The sequence below is a fragment of the Saccopteryx bilineata genome, chromosome 3, assembly GCF_036850765.1.
Source record: "Saccopteryx bilineata isolate mSacBil1 chromosome 3, mSacBil1_pri_phased_curated, whole genome shotgun sequence".
Taxonomy (NCBI): domain Eukaryota; kingdom Metazoa; phylum Chordata; class Mammalia; order Chiroptera; family Emballonuridae; genus Saccopteryx; species Saccopteryx bilineata.
Window position 1 is genome coordinate 262,457,754 of NC_089492.1, and position 25,304 is coordinate 262,483,057.

Here is a 25,304-nt window from a genome sequence, read left to right on the forward strand (position 1 = left end):
AAGTGGTGGAATAGAAGTGAAGCTTCCCTGTCAATACCGAGGGACATGGTGGAAACCAATACCAGCATAGCCAAAGGTAAGGAACGGCTACTTACTTCTCAAGTCTGGGGCTCCCCCCCAACCTGTGACCTGCCTCGACCCCATTATCACTCCACAGCCTCCATATCCTCCACCCAAGAGGGGAAAAGGGCCTCCGAACCTTGGACTGGGGCAAGAGCCCTGAGTTTTAATCAAGTTTCTGCTGCTGACTTCCCTTCTCTGGGCTTCTGTTTTCCACATCTGTACAGTGGGCCTTTGGGACGGCCGGCCTGGGTGGGGGAAGGGGTACCATGGCTATTTTGGGGGTTTAAGAAATTCCTTGGCATCTGGTAAGCTAGTTCCTCTGCCTGTTAAGACCAGACAGACCTGGTAGGAAGCTTACTTGGCAGTATCAGGGTAGGGCCAGGCCTAAAGCCATGTCCTGATTATGCTTGGATACCCGCAGGCTAGGGGGTGCTGTGCCTGGGCTCCTGAGAGTGGCCATCAGCCCCAGAAAGGCCAGCTCCCTGGGGAAGCACAGTCAGAGGAAGTAAGCAGACAGTACAGCATATTGAAGTCAGGCTACCCTAGAGGGAATTATGGGAGTATAAGGAAACAGTACTGGTACTCAAGGGAGGCTGGACAGCCTTCTGACATAAGGACTTTTATGTTGGGCTTTGAAGGCTGAGTAGGAGTTTTCCAGATAAAGGGAAGGGCTTTTAAGGCAGACTCAGAAGCAAGAGCCTATTGTTATGTGTTCTAAAACATGAGAAATGTCAGGGCTAGGGTGGAGCTCAGGGAAGTGCTAAGAGAGTGAGCTGTGCCCAGACTGTGGAGATTGTGTAGAATAGTGAAGATTCTACAGTCTTCACTAATATATGTAGGAGGTGGATGCTCATCTTATTTTCAATTTACATTTGAACAAGCTGAGGCCCTGGGAGATGGAGAGGGGCTCTAACAGGAATGCAGTGGGCAGTGTCGGGACCCAGTTAGTCTAGGGAGCCAGAGGTCAAATCACCTTCTTCTTACTGTGTGGGCAATGCCAAGGACCACCTCCCCCATCCTCCTCGTCCCTTCCTCATGTCCATCTGACATCAGGGAGCACGGTGTCCTCAGTCTCACTCCTTCCTCCACCCCCAGTGTCCTTGTCTGTGCTGACATCGTGTACACATGGAGGAGAAATCCGCAGAGATTCTGGAGAGGCCAGAGTGTGGGAACCAGGACAGACGCTGCTGGCTCTGCCCCAGGGCTGAGAAGCCTCTGCAGCCTCTGGGTGCTGCCAAGGGGGCTCTGGAATGTGTCGAGGCCTCCGGCTTCCTCCATTGCAGGCTGTGCCCCAGAGCCTGGGAAAGCTTGGGAGGCTCTGATCACCCAGCCACCACTTGGGCCTTGGGCAGCCTGGGTGGGGCTTTGCACTACCTGCACACAGGAGTGTATGTGCATCCAAACAGCAGGGCCAGGCCAGCCAGTCTGCTCTAAGGGGCTCTGAGCTGGGCCACTGGACCCTCCAAATGAGCACGACTCTCATGAACTCTGCAGCCCGGAGATGGAGAAGGGGAACCAAATCAATATTGTCCACCATCTTCCCTGGAGAAGGCGCTCAAGAGAGAGAGAGAGAGAGAGAGAGAGAGTGTGTGTGTGTGTGTGTGTGTGTGTGTGTGTTAGACAGACAAGCAGCAGACAGATGGTCCCACCCCACCCCGTGGGCCCCAGGGGTGGCTGTGCACCGCCTGTTCATCACATGTGGCTCACAGCAGCTGCGCATTCCGTCAGTGACCAGCTGTGGTGGCAGCTGGGGAGGTGGGGAGTGAGCACTGATGGGTCCCAGGGGAGCAGGGAGGAGGGCAAGGGGAGGACAGAAAGGGCCTGGGAGAGCGGGGTCAGGGAGGGGGTGAGGGGAGCAGGCTCAGATTGTTCTCAGGGCCAAACACCAAGCAGGAAGCGGTGATGGGGATGGCTGCCGTGTGGGCTGGAGGCCCTGTAGATGTGGCCCGGACACAGAGAGCTGGGGGTGGGTGTACCGGGACAAGTCCAGCACGCCCTGACTGGTCTTGGCACATAGTTGGACCAACATGAGTGTAAGGAGAAATACTAGGCAGTTGAATATATGGGTCCAAAACTCAGAAAAACGGTCTGTGTTGGAGATATAAATTTGGGAACTGTTGGTTTCTAGGAGGTAGAACCTCAGGACTAGATGAATCTCTGGAGGAGAAAATGCCTGGTAACAGAGGCTTAGTCAATGCTAACGTTACCCAGTTCTGACTCCAAACAGCGGCACTGTTCTATGCGTCTCTCCTCACTTAATCCTCACAAGGAGCCTGTGGAGAGTAGTTCTGTTATCACCACACTTTACCAATGAGAAACCACAGTATAGAGAGGGCCGCTCTTATTCTGGCTCACCTCCTGCCTTACTGTGAGGCTGTAGGGATGTTCCTGCCCCTCTTTGGGTCTCTGTGTCCCCAGACACAAAGGGAGGGCCAAGGCTCTGCAGAAGGAAGACTGAGGGGCACACCCGGGGGCTCCAGCCCCCCACCCCCCCCACCCCCCCACCACCTCTCCCCAGGCCCTGGACCAGGACAGTACCTGCTATGACTCTGTGACTGTTTTCCCAGGGGTCGGGCACCACCTCCTCCACAGGGAAGGTAGAGGCCTCCAGGAGCCCCCTAGCTCCCTCCCTCTCGCTAGTCACTTGGTCAATATTCATCAAACACCTACTATGGGCCAGACATTGCTGGGCACACAGGAGACGATGGTGAACAAACCCAACCTGTTTCCTGCTTTTGTGTGCTACAGACTGACACAAATGACTGCACGATTAATAACTACCGAGCACCTCTGTGCAACCACCCTCTCCTCTGGGACCCCGGGATAGCTCCTCCACCCAGCAGTTAGCAGCTCAGTGCCTGGCCAACAGAGGCCCCTGTTTCAGCATATGGCACGCACGCAACCCAACCATTTGAAGGTCATGTTAGTTTAGCAATCGGAGTAACAGCCCTGAGAGAAGACAGGGGTTGACCTGTGTGGGAGTCAGGGATTAAGTAAGTTTGCTGGAGCTGAAACTTGCCCTTGAAAATCTCTTCCTGCTCACTCAGATCCAGGGCTGGGGGCTGGGGAAGTGGGAAGGGTAGAGGTCCCTTCTCTGCCTCCCTCCCTGTGGACCGAAGCTCACTGCTACTCAAGTGACCCCCAGAGCTCACTTCTGACTACTCCTAATTTACTCTCCATCAGCAAGCAAATCCCCCCAAGAACCTGCTGGCCTCTGGAGCTACCTTTGTGCCCTCTGTCATTGACCTGCCCCTTCCTCAAACCTGCTTCTCCAACCTCCCTCAGACATTTTCCCATCCACGAATCTGGCCCCTGCTTCTGCCTCCTCCATTTATGCCAAGGCCTCAGTGACCTCATGATTGCACACTTTCCTCTTAGAGTCCCTGGACTGGAGACCAGGCCCTTGTTCTTGGCCTTCTCTTGTCTGGGCCCCTGGTGCTCCATTCTTGCCAGTTTCCTCCTCTTTCCCGGAGTTGTTCCCCAGGCTTCCGTGCTGGCTTCTCCTCCTCCTTGCTCTGCACTAGCTCCTTGTGATAGCTCATGTACCCCATGGCTTCAGCTGCCAGCCACCAAATCTCTGCTCCAGCCCAGACTTCTCCAGGTTCTCCTCCTGGGTGTCCCATGGGTCTCCCAAACAGCATGACCACCCTGAACATTTCAGCTTCTTCTATGTTTTCCATTGGTTCACATTCATATGCTCAGTCACCCAGACAGGACCTCAGAATCGCTCGGATCTGTGGCCTCTTCATTCCCTCTAAACCAGTCCCAATTGCCTGGCCTGTTATAAGAGCCTCTTATTGGTCTACCCAACTCTAATGCATGATGCAACAGTTACCAGCACGAATTTGGGTGCCAGCCCACCAGGTTAGAGTCCCACCTTTACCACTTACTGACTGTCATCTTAGTAGTTACTTAACTTCCCCATGTCTCATTAAATGAGACTATAATAGGTAATAGTAACTTCTATCATGGCTCATTGTGAGGTTTAAATGAGTTAATGAATGCCAAATAATACAGTGCCTGGTACATGGTAAGTGCAATAAAATTTTATTTTTATTTTACTTACTTATTTATCTTAAAAAAAATTTTTAAGGCCCTGGCTGGTTGGCTCAGTGGTAGAGTGTCAGCCTGGCATGAGGAAGTCCCAGGTTCGATTCCCGGCCAGGGCACACAGGAGAAGCGCCCATCTGCTTCTCCACCCCTCCCCCTCTCCTTCCTTTCTGTCTCTCTCTTCCCCTCCCGCAGCCAAGGCTCCATTGGAGCAAAGTTGGCCCGGGTGCTGAGGATGGCTCTATGGCCTCTGCCTCAGGCACTAGAATGGCTCTGGTTGCAACAGAGCGACGCCCCGGATGGGCAGAGCATCGCCCCCTGGTGGGCGTGCCGGGTGGATCCTGGTCGGGCGCACGCGGGAGTCTGTCTGACTGTCTCTCCCCATTTCCAGCTTCAGAAAAAAAAAAAAAATTTTTTTTTAAATGCTTACTGTGAACCAGACATTTTCCTAGGCACTAAGGGACATAATAGTGAACAACTAAAATGATTCCTGTCCCTAAGAACTTCACAGTCAGTGTGGAAGCCTTTTCATAAAAGTCCCGTGGAGTGGTGGTCTCCTGGTGCTTTATTAATGCCCTACTCCTTCCCATCTTAAAACAAAACAAAGCAAGAGCAAACAGCCTGGATTCCACATCTCCCTCCAGCTAGTCTCCTAGTGTACATTCCCATCAGCCAAGCCTCTCAAAGAGCTTATTCTGGGTGCTGGGGATTCAGCAGTGAAGAAAAGAGACAAATCTCTACCTTCAATGAGTTTATCTTCTGGTGGGGGACAGGGACAATAAACAAATATATCAACATGTATACCAATGATAGTGACAGGTGCTGTAGAGTGAGATGAAATGCACTGGGGATAGAGTGACTGGGGGTTGGTGGCTATTTTAGATAGGAGGTCAAGAGAGTCCTCACTCTGAACATATTTATCAATGTCACCCCATTAAAATTAACAAAGAAAATGCACGTAGACAATTCCTCAAGATAGGCCATCCTTGGGTCACAAAACAAATCTTTTTTTTTTTTTTTTTTAAAAAGAGTCCTGCCTGACCTGTGGTGGCGCAGTGGATGGGGCGTTGACCTGGAAATGCTGAGGTCACTGGTTCGAAACCCTGGGCTTGCCTGGTCAAGGCACATATGGGAGTTGATGCTTCCAGCTCCTCCCCCCTTCTCTCTCTCTGTCTCTCTCTCCTCTCTAAAAATGAATAAATAAAATAAAAATAAAATTTAAAAAAATGTATGGATCACCTAGGATCTAGTTAAAATCCTGATGTGACCCCTAAATATTTAAAAAAAAAAAAAGAGTCCTCACTGAGGATGAAACAGTTGAGCAAAGACCTGCAATGGAGTGAGATAATCTGAGAAGATATGGGAGAAGAGGCGTTCAATTTTAGTACACGTCCTGCCAAAGTGAGCACTGGGAGAGGATTCCAGGTAGAAGGCACACCCAGTGCAAACAAGTATGAGCTATTGGTGGAATGGCAAGAAGACTCTAGTGGCTGAGCGAGCAAGGCACGGGCAGGGGCCAGAGCTTAGGGTGGCCATACATCGGTATGCCCTGGACTGTCCCAGCATAGCTATTTGTATTGCTTCCTTTCCCTTTAAAAGGTGCCCAAGGTTTAGATGATAAATTATATAGTCACCCTACATATAGGCCATGGGAAGCAGTTGGCATTTTATTCTTAATGTTATGGAAAGCCTATAGATGGTTTTAAGCAAGAAGAGACATCATCTGACTGATATTTTAAAGGATTATGACCAAGTACTCAAAACACTCTTCTGGCTCCTGTAACACCCGCTCTTGCTCTTCTCCACCTCACTAGCTGTTCCTTCCCACTGTCCTCTGACAGCTCTTTCTCTTCTCTCAGGGTCTAAATCTTGGAGCATCTCTAGACCAGTGCTTCTCAACCAGGGGTGACTTCTCCCCCAGGAACTATCTATCTAGAGAGAGATAGTGAGGGACAGACAGACAGGAAGGGAGAGAGAGATGAGAAGCAGCAACTAATAGTTGTGGCACCTTAGTTGTTCATTGATTGCTTTCTCATATGTGCCTTGACCAGGGGGCTACAGCAGAGCCATGACCCCTTGCTCAAGCCAGTGACCCCTTGCTCAAGCCAGTGACCATGGGATAATGTCTATGATCCCACCCTCAAGCTAGGGATGCCATGCTCAAGCTGGTGAGCCCGTGCTCAAATCAGCAACCTCGGGGTTTCGAACTTGGGTCCTCAGCATCCCAAGCTGATGCTCTATCCACTGTGCCACCACCTGGTCAGGCTCTAGAGACATTTTAAATTGCACAACTAAGGCAGGTACTACTGGCATTTAGTGGGTAGATGCCAGAGATGCTGTTAGCCATTCTACAATGCACAAAACAGCTCCACACAGTAATCAATTTTCCAGCCCCAAATGTCAGTAATGCTAAGGTTAAGAAACCCTGCACTAGATTAGCACAGTCCAATAGAAATAGAATGGGAGCCTGACCTGTGGTGGCGCAGTGGATCAAGCTTCGACCTGGAATGCTGAGGTCGCCTGTTCAAAACCCTGGGCTTGCCTGGTCAAGGCACATATGGGAGTTGATGCTTCCTGCTCCTCCCCCCCTCTCTCTGTCTCTGTCTCCTTTAAAATGAATAAATAAATAAAAATAATTTTAAAAAAAAGAAATAGAATGGGAGCTGCATATACAATTAAAAATTTTCTAGTAGCCACATTAAATAGACGAAAAAGAAAACAGGTAAAGTTAATTTTAATCATCTATTTTATTAAATCTAACATGTATAAAATAGTATCATTTCAATATGTAATCATTATAAAAAATATCAATGCTCAGTGGATAGAGCATTGGCCTGGTGTATGATGTCCCCAGTTCTATTCCCGATCAGTAGACACAAGAGAAGCGACCACCTGCTTCTCTCTACTTCCTCACCCCCTTCTTTCCCTCTTCCCCTGTCGCAGCCAGTGGCTCTATTGGTTTGAGCATTGGCCCCGGTGCTGGGATAGCGTGGTTGGTCCAAGTGCATCAGCCTCAGGAGCTAAAAATAGCTCAGTTGATTCGAGCATTGGCCCTAGATGGGTGTTGCTGTGTGATCCTGGTCGGGGAGCATGTGGGAGTCTATATACCCTCCACTCACTTAAAAAAAAAATCAAAGAAATATTTTATTTCTTTCCTTAAAAAAAATCTGGTGTGGGCCCTGGCCGGGTTGGCTCAGCGGTAGAGCGTCGGCCTAGCGTGCGGAGGACCCGGGTTCGATTCCTGGCCAGGGCACACAGGAGAAGCGCCCATTTGCTTCTCCACCCCTCCGCCGCGCTTTCCTCTCTGTCTCTCTCTTCCCCTCCCGCAGCCAAGGCTCCATTGGAGCAAGGATGGCCCGGGCGCTGGGGATGGCTCTGTGGCCTCTGCCCCAGGCGCTACAGTGGCTCTGGTCGCAACATGGCGACGCCCAGGGTGGGCAGAGCATCGCCCCCTGGTGGGCAGAGCGTCGCCCCTGGTGGGCGTGCCGGGTGGATCTCGGTCGGGCGCATGCGGGAGTCTGTCTGTCTCTCCCTGTTTCCAGCTTCAGAAAAAAAAAAAAAAAAATCTGGTGTGTATTTCACATTTACTACACATAACAATTCCGACTAGCCACATTTCAGGTGCTTAGTAGTTGCTTATGTCTCATGGCTATTGCATTGATGGCATAGCTCTAGGCTTAGTACTAGATAATATAGCTTCCTGTTTAAGAGCTATATAAAGCAATAAAGCCTAATAATTAGGCTCTGGAACCAAACTGCCTTGTTGAATTCCAGCCCTTCCATTTACTACTTGCCCGTTTTAAGCAGAGTTACTCCACCTCTCTGTGCCCTTCTCTCTCATGTGTAAAGTTGGGATAATAATATTACCACTTTATAGACTTGTCAGGATTAAATGAATTAACACTTACAAAACAGTTTCAGGTGTTTTAGTAATGCTTACCAAATGTTAACTATTTAGGTTGGCCCCTCTGTCTCTAGTCACACTTTCTCTCTAGGTAGTCTGTCTACACTCCCATAGCTTTAAGTGCTACATCTTACATAATGACTTCCAAATTTAAATATCCACCTTAGACCTCTTTTCCGAGCTCCAGACCCCCTATCTAACTGTGCACTCCATTTTGATGACCCAGGGCATTTCACATGAACATACCCACAACACAGCCTTTGACCTTCCCCTGCAAATCTGCTTCACTGCCAGTTCTTGCAATCTCTGTTGATCACACAGGGCAGAACACATCTGCAAGGCATGGTTGACTTTTGCCTTTCCAGGGAATGCATAGTGCATAGATTGTGCAACTTCTATGTTGCTTGAGGTTTCCACTCCATTGGTGTGTGCCTGCAAAAGTTATGTGAGTGCCAAAGGCATTTGTAAGAAGAGTCCATAGTGTGTCTGGGGTGACCACTAGGGCCTCCCAAGGAAGCCCAGGCGGTACTGACTGCTGTGTATCAGTATGTGTCTCTGTGTATGTGTCTGTGTGCTTGACCAAGGGTTGTGTCTGTGGACACGTGTGCAAGAGGGCAGGGGAATGTTCTTTCCCACCACCATAATAATCAGGTGTCCCCAAACAGGTCTTGCTGTGGGGGTGAAAGTGCAGTCATTCTCAGATGACCAACCCCATTCTCCAAATGAAGGGATGGCTTTCTCTTGGTCCTGGTGGCTGAATCAAAGGGAAGGACTTTTTTGAGACCCACATAACAAGATTGCCTTCCGATCTCCTCCTCCCTGCCTGTGAACTCCCCTTCGGAGAGGCTTCCCATCTGCTTCCTTCTGAGCCTTAGGGCTTCTCTGAAGTACTGGCCCATGAGAGAGCAGGTGAATCTCTGAGAATCTTCCTTGAGGCCCCTTCCCTCGGGGCTGGAGCCCCCACTGAGTGAACAGTTTTGTCTGTTGGGGGTAGGCTGGAGGGTGTCTTCCTGCCCACCTCTGAAGGCCTGCCACAGCTTCAGAATGAGCCCTCTCCTGGTGCCCTTGCCTCCCAGGACACCTTCCAAGCTGGAGAACTGATTCCACTGCCGCCAGTATCCAGTCAGATCTTCAGGGACCCTGGCCAGAGTCGGCCCTGCTCTGATGATGCGGCCACAACCTCGGCCATCACTTTTGAGGATGTTAGCTGCCGCTCACAAGTCTGACCTCACCCCTAAAACCCTGCCTTCGCGTGCACACGCGCGCGCACACACACATTCCACTTGCTTTGGACCCCTATGGAAGAAGCTGCAGGGGGATTCTTGTCTAGAATCAGGCCACGGTCGCCCTCATCCACCCTCACCAAACCCGACATCTCAGCCGCCGCCAAAACCACAAGGCAGGAGCTGGCGGTGTCGACCTTTACAGAAGCTGGGGCATCGCAGAGTGGCGCCTCTATAGACGGGCAGCGCCCCAGGCAAACCAGAGACAGACAGGGACCCCTGGCTTTCTCGGGAGGCCTCCAAGGGCACCTGCCCAAGGCCACCCGGCGTGAATTGGCCGAGGCGGCGGAGCAGAGCCAGACCTCCTAGCCGTGGGTGGGGGCGGTGGCCGCCCGGGGCCTTCCCACGGCTCGGCCTGCGCGTCACCGCGGGGGTGAGGGGGCGCCGGGCCGCCAGGGGTTGCGGCGCAGGAAAGAGCCCTGGGAAAGGGCGGTGGCGGCGCCCCCGGGCGGGGCGGGCCGGGGCGGGGCAAGGGCGGGGCCGACTTGCCGGCTGAAAGCCCGCTTCGCCCGGCGGAGACCTGGCAGCCTACACCAGCCATGAAGCGGCCCCGGGAGCCGAGAGGCTCCGACGGCGAGTCCGACGGACCCATCGACGTGGGCCGCGAGGGCGAGTTTAGGTAAGGGGCCGGGTGGGGGACTGGGCGCGCCGACTGGCTCCCGAACGCGGAGACTAGTTTCATGCGGCCTCCGGAGACGCAGGTGTGGGCTGTGCCCCACAGGGGTGTGTAGGGTAGGGCAGGGGGGTGCAGTGTGTGCTGTTACATCCACGAGGGCCTGGGCTCCTGTGTACCCCCGGCCATTTATGGCTCGGGATGCTGGGATAGAGTCAGCCTTCAGCGGGTCTGATGTCCTGTTGGTGTTGGTGATCTCTTTCTGTCCGAGTGCCCAGGTGAGGCTATTGGCGCGTTTTCCCTGAAGCTCTTAGGGAAAACCCTCATGGACTGTTGGCACCACACCCCCTGTCTGGAATCCTTTGACTATGCAGAATAACCATTCTTTCCCAATTCTACCCTAACTTAGGTGCACGTTTCATATAGTACACAGAAAGCTTCTAGGGGAAGAAAGACTTCTGTCCCTTGAGCAAATTGGACTTTGAATAAGGTTTTGATATTGAGGAAAGTGATAGCTGACTTGCCCATGGTGACGGCTCCAATTCCAGTGCCCTTTCTACTGTACCACCCTGCTGCGAATGTCTTTCTGCTCTTAGTAAATATCCTGACGTGCTTTAAACCTGTAGAACAAACTGCACATGGAAAGTTCTGCTATTTCCAATTGTGCGAACAAACTAAGTTTCAGTTTCCTCATCTGTGAAACGGATATAAATAACAAACCCAACCTTATGGGAATATTGGGAAAATCAAATGAGATAGTATTTGTTAAGGGCTTAGCACAAGGCCCAGCAGATAGCAAATGCTTAGTATCAGGCACCCAACATGTGACACCCAGAACCCTGAAAGAGTAACAGGGGCTGACTGGCAGTCTACAGGTCTGGATCACAGTCCAAATCTGCCACCCCACTCACCATGCGAGGTGATCCTTTAGGCCACTCACCATGCCTGTGTGATCAACAGAGATTGCAAGAACTTGGGCCATTGCTTTTTCTTTGTGAGCCTGTTTCCTCAGCAATAGAATGGAGAGGACAGAAAAGGCTCTGATCTCTTGTGGCTCACTCACATCTGACTCTCTAGAATAGAATTGGGAGAGGCAGTTCAGTTTATTCACAGGGATGCTTTTTAGGATATTCCATAAGTTCAATGATCTCCAATTTCTGAGAGCAGGGAATCCTGCCTCAATCACAAATCCTAGTAAAATGCCACCAGCTTTCAATTATTTATAGTTTATAATTGGAGATAAGACAGTAGATATTCCCCTTGCATCCTGTCATTAGATATGGAGTATACAATATTTTCCATGCAACTTAGTAGCCTTTTTAAGTTGTTTAGCAGAAACCGCTCTTTAGAGAAGCAATTCCTGAGTCTTTGCCTGCTAGGAACAGGAGAAGGGCCCAGCAGCATGTAGTGATGGTAGAGGGAGGGGGTCTCAAATTCAATGTCATTGGTTTTTCATGAATCAGAGGCGTGAAATTGATGCCAGAGAGGTAGGCTGATCAGAGCTGGCTTCTGTCCTTCAAGAATTCACAGCCTGGCCAGTGACCTGTCAGGTCACACAGAGACCATGGAAGATGGAAATAGAGACAGACTGTGGGTTATGAAGGCACCCAGGCTGGGAGAGGTCACTTATAACCAAAGGCAGCAGGGAGGGCTTCTTGGAGGTGGTGCCATTTGGGTTGTGGCCTAAAGGATCAGTGGCAGTTTTTTCCCTCTGCAGCATTTTGTCCTTTCAGCCAGAGCCCATTTTGAGAGACTGTCTCAATTCTTAGAGGAGCAGACCTCATCAGAGGAGAGAAAGCAGTTGGACATCTGGCAGAGCTGACTTATAGACCCCTCTTTGTAGCACTCACCAAAGGGCCCTCCCCCCCAGCAGACATCAATGCTTCAATTCAGGGATCACTGAACGATGCCTGCTGTGGCCCAGACCCTAGGCTGGGTGTGGGAGGGCCCAGATGTATCCTGCTCAGCCTCTGCCCTCAGGGAACTCTCAGAGAAGAAGAGCTTCATGTACAAAGACAGCCAGATAAACAGTGGCAAGGGCCATGGGACTGGGGCAACCAGCCTCCCTGGGAGTCAAAGACAGGGCACAAACCCCCCACACTCAGAGATGGGAGAGTAAAGAGCAGAGTGTGTTCCATGTCACTTTGGGCATCAGCCTGGTGGTGGTATCCTGCCCCATCTGTGGGAATCGCCCACAGAGCTCCTTCCTATCTGAACCCAGCTCCCTGACACATGCTGGGACAGAACTGAGAATACAGCCTCTCCCTTCCCCTTCTGCAAACATTTAATGAGCACCTGCCACATGTCAGGCACTCGATCAGGGTCTGTAGGTTGTTCCTACATAATTTAAGGCACATGGTAGCCTTTGAAGTCAGATGGACCTGAGTTTGACTCACCACCTCTAACTTGGGCATTTCTGAACCTAACCTTGGTTTTCTACCTTACAAGATGAGGATGCTAATACCTACTTTATAGGGTGAGACTTTAATGCAGTCATTACTGCATTAAAGAACATCTCCCTGCTTTGGCACAAGGTAGCTTCCAATTAATGCTACTCTCTGATGGGTTGCCATTCAGGTGGAGGGTACATGTTCATGAGACCATATGGTCTAATTAAAAGACTGGAGGTCTGCACACTGGATTTACAGGGCATGATTCTTTTTTTTTTTCTTTTTCTTTTTTTTTTTTCAGAAACAGAGAAAGAGAGCCTGAGAAAGGGATAGACAGGGACGGAGAGATGAGAAGCATCAATCATTAGTTTTTTGTTGCGTGTTGCGACACCTTAGTTGTTCATTGATTGCTTTCTCATATGTGCCTTGACCGTGGGGCTACAGCAGCTCGAGTAACCCCTTGCTCGAGCCAGTGACCTTGGGCCCAAGCTGGTGAGCTTTTGCTCAAAATGAGATGAGCCCACGCTCAAGCTGGCAACCTCGGGGTCTTGAACCTGGGTCCTCTGCATCCCAGTCCAACGCTCTGTCCACTGAGCCACTGCCTGGGCAGGCTACAGGGCATGATTCTTAATTCTTTATGTCTCTGTCACGCCATCTATCAAGTGACAGTTTTTCTGAAATATGAAATGGCCCCGATAATACTTAACTTACAGGGCCGTTGTGCAATAAATGAGACAAGTGAATGTGGACATGCTGTCTAGAACAGAAAGTACTGGCTGTGAGATTTACAGGATGTGATGATGAATGTATGGGGTACACTGGGAAGAGCACTGGGTTAAAAGTCAGTAGACTTGGAATTTCCTCTAATTTGCTGGGTGGCCTGGAGCAGATCCCTTCCCCTCTCTGTTTCTTCATTTTACCAGTGGGTTCAGTGCTGTCTGAGCTGCCTTCATTGGGGACATTATGATTCTACCTTTGGTTGATGCAAAATGAGTGGGATTATCTACAGGGGCTCCACTAGCAGTTCCCAAGGGGAAACTGAGGGTGAGCACTGAGGGTGGTCAGGACTGGCAGCCAGACCACCTAGAAACTGCCCTCCCCTAAGAGACTACCGCAGAATTCTGGCTAGGGACCACTCGAGGTCCATGAAGCAGGTCTTGGTGGTCCACATATCTTCTCTGGGGCTGTTAAAGTCTGCCTTATTTTCAGCCTGTCAGCCAAGAAGCCCTCACACCTCCTCCCTGTCAGTGTCAGGGCCAGATCTCAGCCTGGAAATGAGCGCAGGCTGAGCTCTTGGGAGTTTCAAGGATAAGGGGACTGGAGGGCTATTCAGACATACAGGAAATGGCAATTAAGAAGGAAAACAATGCTGACTTTGGAGCCAGAAGACATGGATTCCCATGCTGGCTTTGCTCCTCAGCAGCTGTGTTGGCTGGGCAAGCTGCCGTAGCTCCTGAGCCTCAGCGTCTTCCTCTGTAAAATGGGGCTTTTGTTAGGCTCACAGCAGGGAAATGTGCTTAGTGATGCCAGGAAAACTGTGAAGTGAGTTTTGCCTGTTAGATATGGGAGTGAAGAGTACTGCAGAGAACAAGGAACCAGGAGACTGGAAAAGGGATGGCAGAGCCACCTGTCCTGAAAGGGGTGCGTCAGCCTCCAACAGATGGTCCCTGAGGAGGGATCAGGCTCAGAGGCAGTGACGTGCGCAAAGCTAATCCAATACCCCTAGAGAATCCTTATCCAGCTGGGGGGACAAAGGCTGTGTTTCTTAGCATACTTTGGCTCTTGGGGCTTGTCCCCAGTGAAGCTCTGTAAACAGGCTGCCCTACAGATCTCAGAATCTGGCCGTCTGATCCCTGAACCTAGCTTGGTGGGCCATCCTTCCCAGGAGCTTCCACTGGTCTCTTACCAGCCTTCTGATCCAGATGTTTGGATGGAGACAATCCTTTTCCAGATGTGGCTGCAGCAGGATTTGACAAATGTTGATCTGGTCTCTCCTGCAACTTTCTCTCTTTGAGCAGATGATGAAAATTATCCAACCTTTGATGCCGAGAGAGTAATCATGGGGGCTGGGACCTTCCTGGTGAGCCACATATGCCTCCATTCCACAAAGACCTAGGACATACATTTTATGGTCACATCTCTGTTTCCCAGTAATGCCAAAGATGAGGGCAGGCGGGAGTTCAACTATGAGCTCTTCCATGTTCCAAACACTTGCTGAGTATGGGGGATACAGTAGTGAATGAGACAGATGTAGGTCAGGACTTCATGGAGCTTATGGACTTGTTGGAGAGAGAAACATTAACCAAATAATCATGTAAATATAAAACAAAAAATGGGCATAATTCTGTGAATGCAGGATGCTATAAGAGTGTGGAGTAAGGGATACCTACCTAATAAGAAGGAAGATATCAGAAGAGGCTTTCCCAGGAAGGTGACATTTGGGTTGAGACCTGAGAGTGGTATAAATTATCAGGCAAGTCATACTGGTGGTGGCACAGTGGAGAGAGCATTGACCTGGGATGCTGAAGTCCCAGGTTCGAAACCCTGAGGTTGCTGGCTTGAGTGCAGACTCACCAGTGTGAACACGGAGTTGTTGGCTTGAGTGCCAGGTCGTGGGCTTGAATGTGGGATCATCATGATCCCATTGTCACTGGCTTGAGCCCAAAGGTCGTTGGCTTGAGTCCAGGGTCACTGGCTTGAGCAAGGAGTCACTGGCTTGGCTTGAACTCCCCAGTCAAGGCATGTATGAGAAGCAATCAACGAACAACTAAAGTGATGCAACTACAAGTAGATACTTCTCATCTCTCTCCCTTTCTGTCTATCTGTCTTTCTCTCTCTTGCAAAAAAAAAAAAAGTATGTATACATATATGTATGTATTACTAGGCAACATGGCAGGGTCTTGGGAGTGGGCAGACGGGGTAGACCAGAGAATTCCAGGCTAGGGGAACAATATGTGCAACCACAGGAAGGAGTTAGTACATTCACAGGAACACGGAGAACAAAGAGAGTTGAGTCTAGGAGGTGACGGTGGCTGGTGGGGCCAGGCCTTGATCCTATAAGCATTGGGAAACCCCTGAGGAGTTTTAAGGGAGTGACAAGATCAGATTGGCATTAAAATGATCACTCTGCTTGCTTGTAGGAGGTAATGGGTGCAAAGGGACCCAACAATAGATTCTTGCAGATGTTCAGATGAAAGATGATAGAGGCTTAGTCCTGAGAGAGGCAGTGAAGATGAGGACAGATATGAGATGTATTTTAGGTTTTGAGGAGGTGGGATGCGGACCAGTGGCCAGGTGTCCCCCTTTGCAGACCTGGAGATAGGGTATCTTTACTGAGATGGGAACCTGGGCATGGAGAAGAGAAGTATGAGGTGAAGGCAAGTTCATGGGTTCCTGTTCAGATAGGTGGCATTTTGCATTTGAAATGATGAGGAAGTCACCTTGTCTAAAGTTATTTGTTGACCTGGTGTCTTTTCATGGAAGCCAAGTCCAACCTTGGGCCTGAATGGGACACTCTGGGGTGTTGGCCAATGAATGGTTCTCAGTGCAACCCAGTGAATCCCTTCCATTCCAAGGCCTCTGAAACAGGAAACCATTAAGAGGGCAAGCAGTTGGGGTGGGAAGGATTTCTGTCAGTCTGGGCAGGAAAACCCCCCAGGGCTGAGCCTCTTCCCTGTGATGGGAACTCCTGGGGTGCCAGCAGCCATCCCGCCTTTAGCCGGGCTTTCTAAGCGAAGGCCAGCGTTATACAGGTCTGGGGCCTTCTGGGGAGGCCAGAGCAGTGTCCCGAGAGTCCGAGAGGGGCGTGTGACCCAGATGCCGCTCCCCCTTGCCCCTAGCCGTGCTGCGTGGGAGGTGGCGGCAGCTGCAGCCCCGGCGGAGGGCGGGCAGCCGGCGCGCCCGGCCCGTGGGAAGCAGCAGCATCTGCTCTTTCCACGCTCGTTCCCAGCGGCTCCCTGTGAAACCCAACCCGCCTGCCGGCCCCACCGCCGCTGGCCCGTGCCCTCGCCCACCCCGCCCCGGGGATCAGGTTGCAGGAGTCGGAGTGGCCAGTCACAGTTCCGATGCCCGCCCTCCAGCCGTGGTGAGGGAGAGGGGCGTGGGGCCGGGACAGAGGTGAGAACTAAGTCCCCCTCGGCCCCCAGCTGCCCCAGAACGGTTCATCCAGTGCAGAAAAGGACTTGGTCCAGGAATAAATGGGCCCCAGAGAGAAGGGGGGAGAATTCGTTCCCTCCCACATGGCGCTTCCTCCCAGTCTGGGAGACCACAGCTGCCCAGCAAGGGGGCTGTGCTCACCCACGGGGTCACTCCAGGCCAGGGTGATGGTTCCCCAGCTCTGAAATTTTTACCTTTCCCTTACTCTCCAGCCAGATGGCCAGGCCTCTGTCCACCCCCAGTCCTTCGCAGATGCAAGCCAGGAAGAAACGCAGAGGGGTGAGTGTCTCAACAGAGTTGCCCAACAGAGGTTTACCCTGGGTCCCCAGGGGCCTAGCCTGGAGAAACCTGATCAGAAACATCACTCCAGATTAGACTGCCTGGGTTCAAATCCCTACTCTGCAAGTAGCTAGGGGGATGACTCTCTGTGCCCCATTTCCTCAACTGTGTAAGTAAAATAATGATAGTACATACCTCAAAGTGTTGTTTTGAAGATTAAGGGAACTAATGTAACACACTCAGAACAATACATGACACAATTAGCCATTATTGTGTATTTCAGCCTTCCTCCTCTTCTCTCTGAACCCAGAACTTTCATTTTGCCTCTGTGCGCTGAGGGGTGAGTGAGGGGGACAGAAGGTGGTGCCCCTGCTTACTGTTGGCTGTCTTATCCCAGCCCCTCTACTCCCCCCCAGTTGCAGCTGTGCTTATTACAGTGGGAGCCCAAAGACCTGGGATCTGTCAGGGATCAGCCCAGCCACTCACTGACCAGAAAACTTTAGGCAAACCACTGTTCTCCTTTTCTTTATTGGTAAAATGGGGGGGGGGGGCATAATTCCTGCCATGCGCTCAGTATTTTGCTACCAGTATTGTGAGATGAGAATGAGATAATGTGAATGAAAGGCAGTCACAACTGGAGAGGGCAATGCCCAAGACAACTCAGACCTAATTTCTCAGCATCTGAAGCGGTACCCCTGGCCCAGCAGGGGTCTCCAGGCCTGCTCCAGTGCTGTGGCTGGTATTCCTGTTCTGATTGGTTGGTGCTGTGCCAGTGTTTAACTGCTTTGAACATTCTCCCCTACCCATCAAGACACGAGATCTGAGTTCTTCCAGCTTTGTACTTCCTTGCTGTGTGACCTTAAACAAGTCACTTCCCCTCTCTGAGCCTCAGTTTCCTCTGCCATAAAGTAAGAACAGATTTATCTCCCTCACAAAAATATTGTGAAGAAACATATCAAGGCACATTGAACTGACTGTGAAGTGCTTGTGTGTAAATGCTTGTTTTTTAGATCATAGAGAAACGGCGCCGAGACCGTATCAACAGCAGCCTTTCTGAATTGCGGCGCTTGGTCCCCACCGCCTTTGAAAAACAGGTATGTGACATTGATGATTGTGCTAGAGGAAATCATGGTATCTCTTATTGATTGGTAGTAGCTGCCTGCAGTTCAGTGACTTATACTTACTGAGGTGTGTTAGGTGTTATGGCTTTATGTCCATCATCCCATTAAATTGAATCCTCAAAATGATCCTGAAGAGAATGGATTATTATGCCCATTGCACGGGTAAGGAAACTGAAGCACAGAGAGGTGAGATAACATATACTGGGTCACACAGCTAATAAATACATAGCAGATCAGAACTGGAACACAGAACTGTGTGGTTCTAAAGTGCCCGACCCTCCACACTACTGACATTTCCAAAGCTATTTGAAAGTAAAACAGGCTGCTCGGTGAGTGAGCACTCAAACACTGGACATGGTAGGGTGGAGGGACGACAGTGGGAAGTCAGACAGTTGTATCAGTCAGACAGCCTCAAGGACTCTCACCTCGTGTTCCAAGGCATGGTCATAGGTCATGTATTTTCCCTTCTGGTGGTGAGAAAAAGTCAGTCACTCCACAGATGTTCACTAAAATCTTCACAAGACCAGCCATGGACTAGACCAGCTACCTGCCCTCAAGGAGAGTCTGACCCTCAGGTTTCACCTGGGAGACCAGGTGATACTGGAGACTTAGAAAACATTTCCCAAGGGAGTGAATAGAGGGAGAGCAGTGCTTTGGGGGAAAGATGATGAGCTAGATGTTGGTGTGGTAAGAGCCTGGATCCCCGGAGAGCTATTTTAGAGGTGGGTGGGAATGTAGGCGTGACATTCTGGTGATGGCAAAGGAAGCCACGGAGACAGACAAGATCCTCCAGGAAGAGTGTGCAGGGTGAGAAAAGGGAGCCAAGCCCCACTGGAGACACCACCGTTTTAAGGTACAGGCAGAGCCAAAGGCAAGGTGAAAGGGGAAGTTGGAAAAAGGGCTGTCATGGAAGTCAGGGGAACAGAATTTGCAGGAAGGATGGTCAGCAATGCAGTGGACAAGGGGACTAACATGAGAACTGAAAGAATCTGTTAGATTTGAAGATCCTGGCCAAAGCAGAGGCCCAATTGCAGGCAGTGATAGAATGGGAGGAAGGTGAGAAAACTGAGACAGTGGGTACTGATGACACTGTGCAGGGAGGTGAGGAGAGGGGTCAGCTGGCAGCCTTCACTCTTCTGTCTCCTGTGCACACAGGGCTCCTCTAAGCTGGAGAAAGCTGAGGTCCTGCAGATGACGGTAGATCACTTGAAAATGCTCCACGCCACTGGTGGGACAGGTACTGATGCTCTGCTTTTCTGGGAGTTATGTATGCAGCCAGTATTTTAGGGCTGGACCCTGGGGATGCACTGATGAGCAAGGTAGATGTGGTCCCTGGGAAAGGGGAGTGGAGCTTACAGTCCACAGAGAGGCTGAAGCAAATCCAGGTAGAACATTTGCAAAGCTTGTTTCTCTTCTGTTTTTGGCACCTCCCTCTCCACTCTCAGTGTCTCCATTTGTCCCAACTCTTTCCTCAACGCCACTCCTTCTCCAACAGACTACTCCTCCTGACCCCACCCCCAGGGCTTCGTTAAGCATTAGCCCGAATGAGCTCATTCTCACTGGGGTCCCAGTGGGAGCAGGCTGCCTGAAATTTTTAGCCACAGATGCTTCGCTAGTGTGCCCACCACAGCTTCTGTGCCGTTGTGTCCTTGGCAGTGCTGGGGTCATATGTCATGCTCACAGCTGAAGATCAGTCGTGGGATTGTAGTAGAATACCATTGTAACTTCTTCCGTTATTTTGAACTAGCCTGTTACAATAAAGTCCTGGAACTGTGGCTTTAAAAAGACTTCCGGACAAATAGAAATTTTGTCTGCATGGAGCCTCTGTGTATTTTGGTGATTTCACAATTGGGAAACCTTGAAACCTCCACATACCTGGTCACAAAGACCTAAATCCTAAAACCTTAACTTACTCCCTTTGGAGGGGACAGTTGCATTTTAAGTGGCACAGCCTCATGCTTCTCAGTGTGCAGCAGTGTCATCCGGGGACTGGCAGAGTCGTGGGTCACACCGCAGAGATTCTGAGGCAGTAGGTCCAGGATGGAGTTTAGGAATTTGCAGGATTAGGAAGCACGCCCGATGACCAGTGCGGGTGGTCAGTCTGAGGACTTTTGCCAAAGGCATGCATGGCCAGCAGGGGAAACTTCTGTCACTAATCAACCAGTGAGGGAGATACTTCAAACTACATTTGTGATTATCAAATGAAAATAAAAATAGTGACTAATATTTGGGCAGCATTTTATAGTTTCAAACTGTTTTCACTAATGTTATCTCATTTGGTTCTCCCAAAAACCTCTTGGGTGGGGTTACTGTCATCTCCACCTTCTGGCTAAAGGCCAATGGGAGGACAGAGAGTTGCAGTTGAGAGCATTGGCTTTGGATTTGAATACTGGCTCTGTTACTTACTAGCTCTATGTCCTTGGACAAATAATTTAACTTCTCTATTCTTCAGTTTCCTCATCTCTAAAAAGGGAGTAATAAAAGGGTTTTTATGAAAATTAACTCAGATAATGCAAATTAAGTGCTAAGTAAGAACTCAATAAACACTAGTTAAAAAGAACAGTGTTGGGCCTGACCAGGCGGTGACGCAGTGGATAAAGCACCAGTCTGGGATGCTAAGGACCCAGGTTTAAAACTCTGAGGTCACCGGCTTGAGCGTGGGCTCACCAGCTTGAGCGTGGGCTCACTGGCTTGAGTGTGTGATCATAGACATGACCCCATGATCGCTGGCTTGAAGCCCAAGGTTGCTGGCTTGAGCAAGGGGTCACAGGCTGCCCTCACCCCTGGTCAAGGCACCTATGAGAAAGCAATCAATGAACAACTGAAGTGATACAACCACAAGTTGATTCATCTCCCTCCCTTCCTGTCTATCTCTCTTTCTCACTAAAAAGAATAAAAGAACAGTGTTGACCCTGGCCCAGTAGCCCCGTTGATTAGAGCATTAGTTGTGGGTTCAATCCCCAGTCAGGGCACATGCAAGAATCAGCCAATGAATGCATAAATAAGTGAGACAACAAACTGGTCCCTCTCTCCATTCCTTTCTCTGAAAAAAAAAGAATAGAAGGTTAAGGGATTTATTCAGTCAGCACAGCTAAGCATACAGCACAGCCAGTGTTCTTGCTTCCAAGGAGGCTTGACTCCAAACATCGTCTCCTGCCCAGTTGTCCGTCCCTCTGTAGGGGCCTCAGCTGTGAACAAGGGACCAGGTATTTGCTGCCATAGTCATTAGGCTCATGCTCACCAGGGCTGTTCTATATCTGCCAGAAGGTAGAATGAAGAGAAAGGAAGGTATGGAGAGGCAGTGGGCAGGCCACCTGGTCATTCCTCACTGAAATCAGCCAATGAGTATCCCCGGCCTAATGGCAGCAGCTCAAGACCAGAATGGGGTCCTGCCTTCCAGATTGCCCTTTGGGCTGGTTGACAAACTAGAATTCCTTTAGTGTCCAAGTCAGTAATATAAATAGTAGCTAACTTGTAATTTACTGAGCATTTCTGTATACCATTTCATTTCAGTTCGCCCTCACAATTCTATGCACCAGGTACTGTTATATGCCCATTTTACAGCTAAGAAAATTAAGGCAAAGAGAGCTTAAGAGACTTGTTTATGGCCAGCAACTTGTGACGTGGCCCTCCAAGGAGCCTCCCAGTACCTGCCCACATCACCAGACAGGATTATCCTACCCCTGCACGTGCACAGCCCTTTCAAACATAGCAAATGTCTACTTAAGTTATCTTGGTTGCATTGCGTTAGTCATAAGTTGTGCTATAAATAATACTTTATATTTTTACAATTTTATAATGCTTCATAATTTAGTGTTTGGCCTTCACAACCCAGTCCCTCCACCCCAGTAGGGATGATGATTCCCACATTACAGATGGAGAGACTGGGGCTCAGACATGCCCAATGTCACAGAGGGAGTGGGGGGAGGCAGGTGCAGAACTCAGGCAGTCTACCCCAGGCTCACTGTGTGTCCCGCACTGGGCATGCCCTCATCACACCTCACTTTGCAGGATTCTTTGATGCCCGAACCCTGGCAGTTGACTTTCGGAGCATTGGTTTCCGGGAGTGCCTCACCGAGGTCATCAGGTACCTGGGGGTCCTGGAAGGACCCAGCAGCCGTGCAGACCCTGTCCGGATTCGCCTTCTGTCCCACCTCAACAGCTATGCCGCCGAGATGGAGCCTTCGCCCACACCAGCCAGCCCCCTGGCCTTCCCTGCCTGGCCTTGGCCCTTCTTCCATAGCTGTCCAGGGCTGTCAGCTCCGAGCAGCCAGCTTGCCATCCTAGGAAGAGTGCCTGGCCCTCTCCTCCCCGGTACCTCCTCTCTTGCTTACCCCATCCCAGCCCTCCGAACCGCTCCTGTACGCAGAGCCGCTGGCACTGTCCTGCCACCCCGGAGGAATTTGCTGCCCAATCGAGGGGCATCTTTGACCCGGAGGGTCCGCCCTCTGGAGAGGCCTGCTGTCCCCCTGCCTGTGGCTCCCAGCAGCAGGGCTGCCAGGAGCAGCCACATGGCACCCCTCCTGCGGTCTTCCCCCACGCCCCCTGGTGTCGGGAGGTCCCCTGCTTATGCCACTGTTCCTGCCCCCAGGCCCTCTTCCCCTGGGCCTGCTGGGAGGCCCTCAGAGGCTGGGCTCTCTCGCTCCTGGGTCTCCGAAATCACAGAAGTCGGGGCTTTCTGAGCTGTCTTCCAACCCAGGAGTAAGGAGAATTCTTCCCGGAGCTCTGAAAGTGGCTCTGCCTCTGCTGCCCTGCCTCCTGGACTAACTCGTGTGTGAAGGCGTCTGTACCCATCAGAAGCTTCCCCTCCTTTGACCCACCTTCCCTCCTCACTGCTCGTCCCAGCTTGTCCACTCAGCTCTCCTGGAACTGTTCTGACCTCAGAGACTTGGTCTCACTTCTTACCTGGACAGATGTGTTCTGGAGAGCCCTAAAAACTGTGCTCAGGCCCCTCTCCTGCCCCAGTACACATGTGCAGCAGTCATGAATCTCAGTTCTGGGAACAAAGCTTTGATCGAAAAAGCACAATAGGCCTGACCATGCGGTGATGCAGTGTATAGAGCATTGGACTGGGACATGGAGGACGCAGGTTCAAAGCCCCGAGGTTGCCAACTTGAGCGTGGGTTCATCTGGTTTGAGCACGGCTCACCAGCTTGGACCCAAGGTCGCTGGCTTGAGCAAGGGGTCAGTCGCTCTGCTGTAACCCTCTGGTCAAGGCACATATGAGAAAGCAATCAATGAAGAACTAAGGAGCCGCAACAAAGAATTGATGCTCTCGTTTCTCTTCCCTTCCTGTCTGCCTTTCCCTGTCTGTCCCTCTCTGTCTCTCTCACAAAAAAACAAACAAACAAACAAACAAAACACAGTGCCCTGAGGTTGGCTGCTTCCCAGGAGAGATCAGACCCCAACCAGGAGCAATGACTGACTGGCTGCAACGGGCCCAGGCCCGGGGGTCCAGAACACGGTGTCTACCTTGCTTCCTGAGACAGTAAAGGAATAGGGCCACAAAGAGGTTTCCTGGGACCCTATCTGCCCCTGCCCACCTGTCTTTGGCCCACCCCATTGCAGCAAGCCACAGGACAGATCTGCTGTCCACCATGGTCCTGGCCTGGGGTTGGGGGCCAAGTAGGGCCTGCTCCTTCCTCTTCCCAGCTGCGACACCCCTCCTCCAGCTCACCAGCCCTTCCTTGCACACAACTTGGGGGGGGGGTGTCTCGGTAGAGTAGGGCTGCATGATAGGGTGTCCTTACCACCAGGCCCGGGACAGTGCTCTCAGACAGGAGCCAGCTGAGTAGAGTGAACCCAGCTTTCTGCCTCTCGCTCTGTCACCGTTCTCCAGGCGTGTGGTGTCCGTTGGGTGTGCTGTGTGGACAGCCATGTTCCCACATGATGGCGCCCAAAGAGGCATCCCCCCTGGGATTGAAAACCAGACGTTTGTGCTGCCTGGTTTGCATCCGGCTCACGGAGCCCAGACTGCTGGGACAGCCAAGGGCTGTCAGGCTGGACAAAAATAACTGAGGAAGGGTGAGAGGAAGGACAGTCAGAGGCTGCTTGGCCATGCAAGGTCACACAGGGTGTCGAGGGCCTGAGAGCCCATTCACCCAAGATTCCAAACAGCTGGCTCTGCTCAGAAGCCATCTGATTACCCAGCTCAACCCAGACTACTTTTTCTCTAACAGAGGAAACAAATGACCCAGCAACCATTCCCGGTGGGAGAGCCGAGGGTGGACAAGATTAGGCAGACCCAGGACTGACATTCAGCGAGACTGGTGTTGCCAGAACTGTTGTTAAAATGTAGAAGCTCATCTGTGCTCAGTGGTAAATACCTGCTTCCCCTGAGCGGCTCTGAGTGTCCCCACCACATGGCTTTGCTCCCCAGACCCCCGTGCTGCTTAATGCCTGGCAGACCCGAGGTCTTGGGAGTCCTCCAACTGACAATTCCTGTGTTGGTGCTTATTTCATGCCGGTTATTAAATACTTCAAATGTCACTGTTGAAAAGAGTATCCCACCCCACCCTTTGCTGAAGCTACAGTCTGCAGAAACTAACTTGAGGAGACTCCCAGGGCTCAAAAGTAGAGTTTGCAAAAGCCCTGGGGAAAAAGAGCCCTTTCAGAGAAGTGGGTCACAGGGCAGAGATCATTTAAATGGCCCAGAAAGCTCTTTTGGAAAGGCACATTCCTCAAAGAGGCATAAAGAGCTCAACTAATTCTTTCATTCCTCAGTGCTAGTTCCATCAGATCGCTGTCCCCCTGCACCCATCTGAGATGTGCAACCTTGAGGAGAGAGGGTGTCAATTGAAGGGGTGGGTCACTGGCCTGGAGTGTTCCTAAGAAAGACGGACAGGAGGGCAGGGCCGGCAGCAGGCTCCCAGGAATAGGGACAGGGTTTAAAGGGGAAAGAGGCAGAAGGGTAAGACCAACTCTGCATTTCTCACAAAAGGCAGGAAGAACTCATCCTTTCCCCCTCCCTCTTCTTCCCTCTCCACTCCCTCCCCTCCCCCAGCCTCGCTCTTCCCTCTCTCTGGCTCTCCCAGGTAGTGGCTCACTGCCCCTGGGATGCCAGGTCAGTCCTGTCGTTTGGCGACTTCCTAGCCCTAGCATTTACTCAGTGGGGCTGTGGGAATCCTATTTCCATGTTTCCAGCACCCAACTCCAAAAGAATCTGTTGATGCCATTGAATGAGGTGAAATGGCCCAGAACTCTCAGCATCTTCGATGATCTTGGGTTCATTCTCCCCCCCCCCCCGAAAGACTGTGGGGTAAAGGTGACTGGATGTTATTGTTTCTGTGGTTGAGGCTTTGTATCTTTTGTTTATATTCCCAAGCCTTTCTGGTGCCCCCCAACTCCCACCCTATTGCTGGGGTTGTTGCAGACATCCAATAAAGTTTTTTGGTTTTTTTAGTTCTTCTAGAAACTTCTGAGCGATTTATTTCTTAAGTATCTCTA

The 25,304-nt window shown here is 51.0% G+C and overlaps 1 protein-coding gene and 1 long non-coding RNA gene across 5 annotated transcripts; one reads left to right on the forward strand and one right to left on the reverse strand.

The window, feature by feature from the left end:
* Positions 1 to 23,610, forward strand: HEYL (hes related family bHLH transcription factor with YRPW motif like). Of its 4 annotated transcripts, none has more exons than XM_066269565.1 (5): positions 1 to 76; positions 16,671 to 16,737; positions 17,748 to 17,831; positions 19,014 to 19,095; positions 21,870 to 23,610. In XM_066269565.1, exons 2-5 carry the CDS (start codon positions 16,675 to 16,677, stop codon positions 22,538 to 22,540), a joined length of 900 nt encoding a protein of 299 aa, XP_066125662.1. In that variant the 5' UTR covers positions 1 to 76; positions 16,671 to 16,674; the 3' UTR covers positions 22,541 to 23,610. The 4 variants fall into 4 exon arrangements, with proteins under 4 accessions (XP_066125662.1, XP_066125660.1, XP_066125661.1 ...); XM_066269563.1 differs by lacking the exon at positions 1 to 76 and adding an exon at positions 9,773 to 9,919; XM_066269564.1 differs by lacking the exon at positions 1 to 76 and adding an exon at positions 9,829 to 9,919 and having other exon boundaries at positions 16,675 to 16,737.
* On the reverse strand, positions 20,919 to 23,683 carry LOC136331309 (uncharacterized). Its single transcript, XR_010730468.1, has 2 exons — positions 23,609 to 23,683; positions 20,919 to 21,115 (listed from the first exon to the last, which is right to left on the reverse strand). It is a non-coding gene; the product is annotated as an uncharacterized lncRNA (long non-coding RNA).
* Positions 23,684 to 25,304: the final 1,621 nt, after the last annotated feature.

Bases quoted from the DNA above. Each gene is read 5' to 3' on its own strand.
- HEYL (XM_066269563.1), top strand. From the start codon at position 9,840: ATGAAGCGGCCCCGGGAGCCGAGAGGCTCCGACGGCGAGTCCGACGGA. The intron at 9,920-16,670 runs GTAAGGGGCCGG...CTTACTCTCCAG, and splicing joins GGCCGCGAGGGCGAGTTTAG to CCAGATGGCCAGGCCTCTGT. The intron at 17,832-19,013 runs GTATGTGACATT...CTGTGCACACAG, and splicing joins CCACCGCCTTTGAAAAACAG to GGCTCCTCTAAGCTGGAGAA.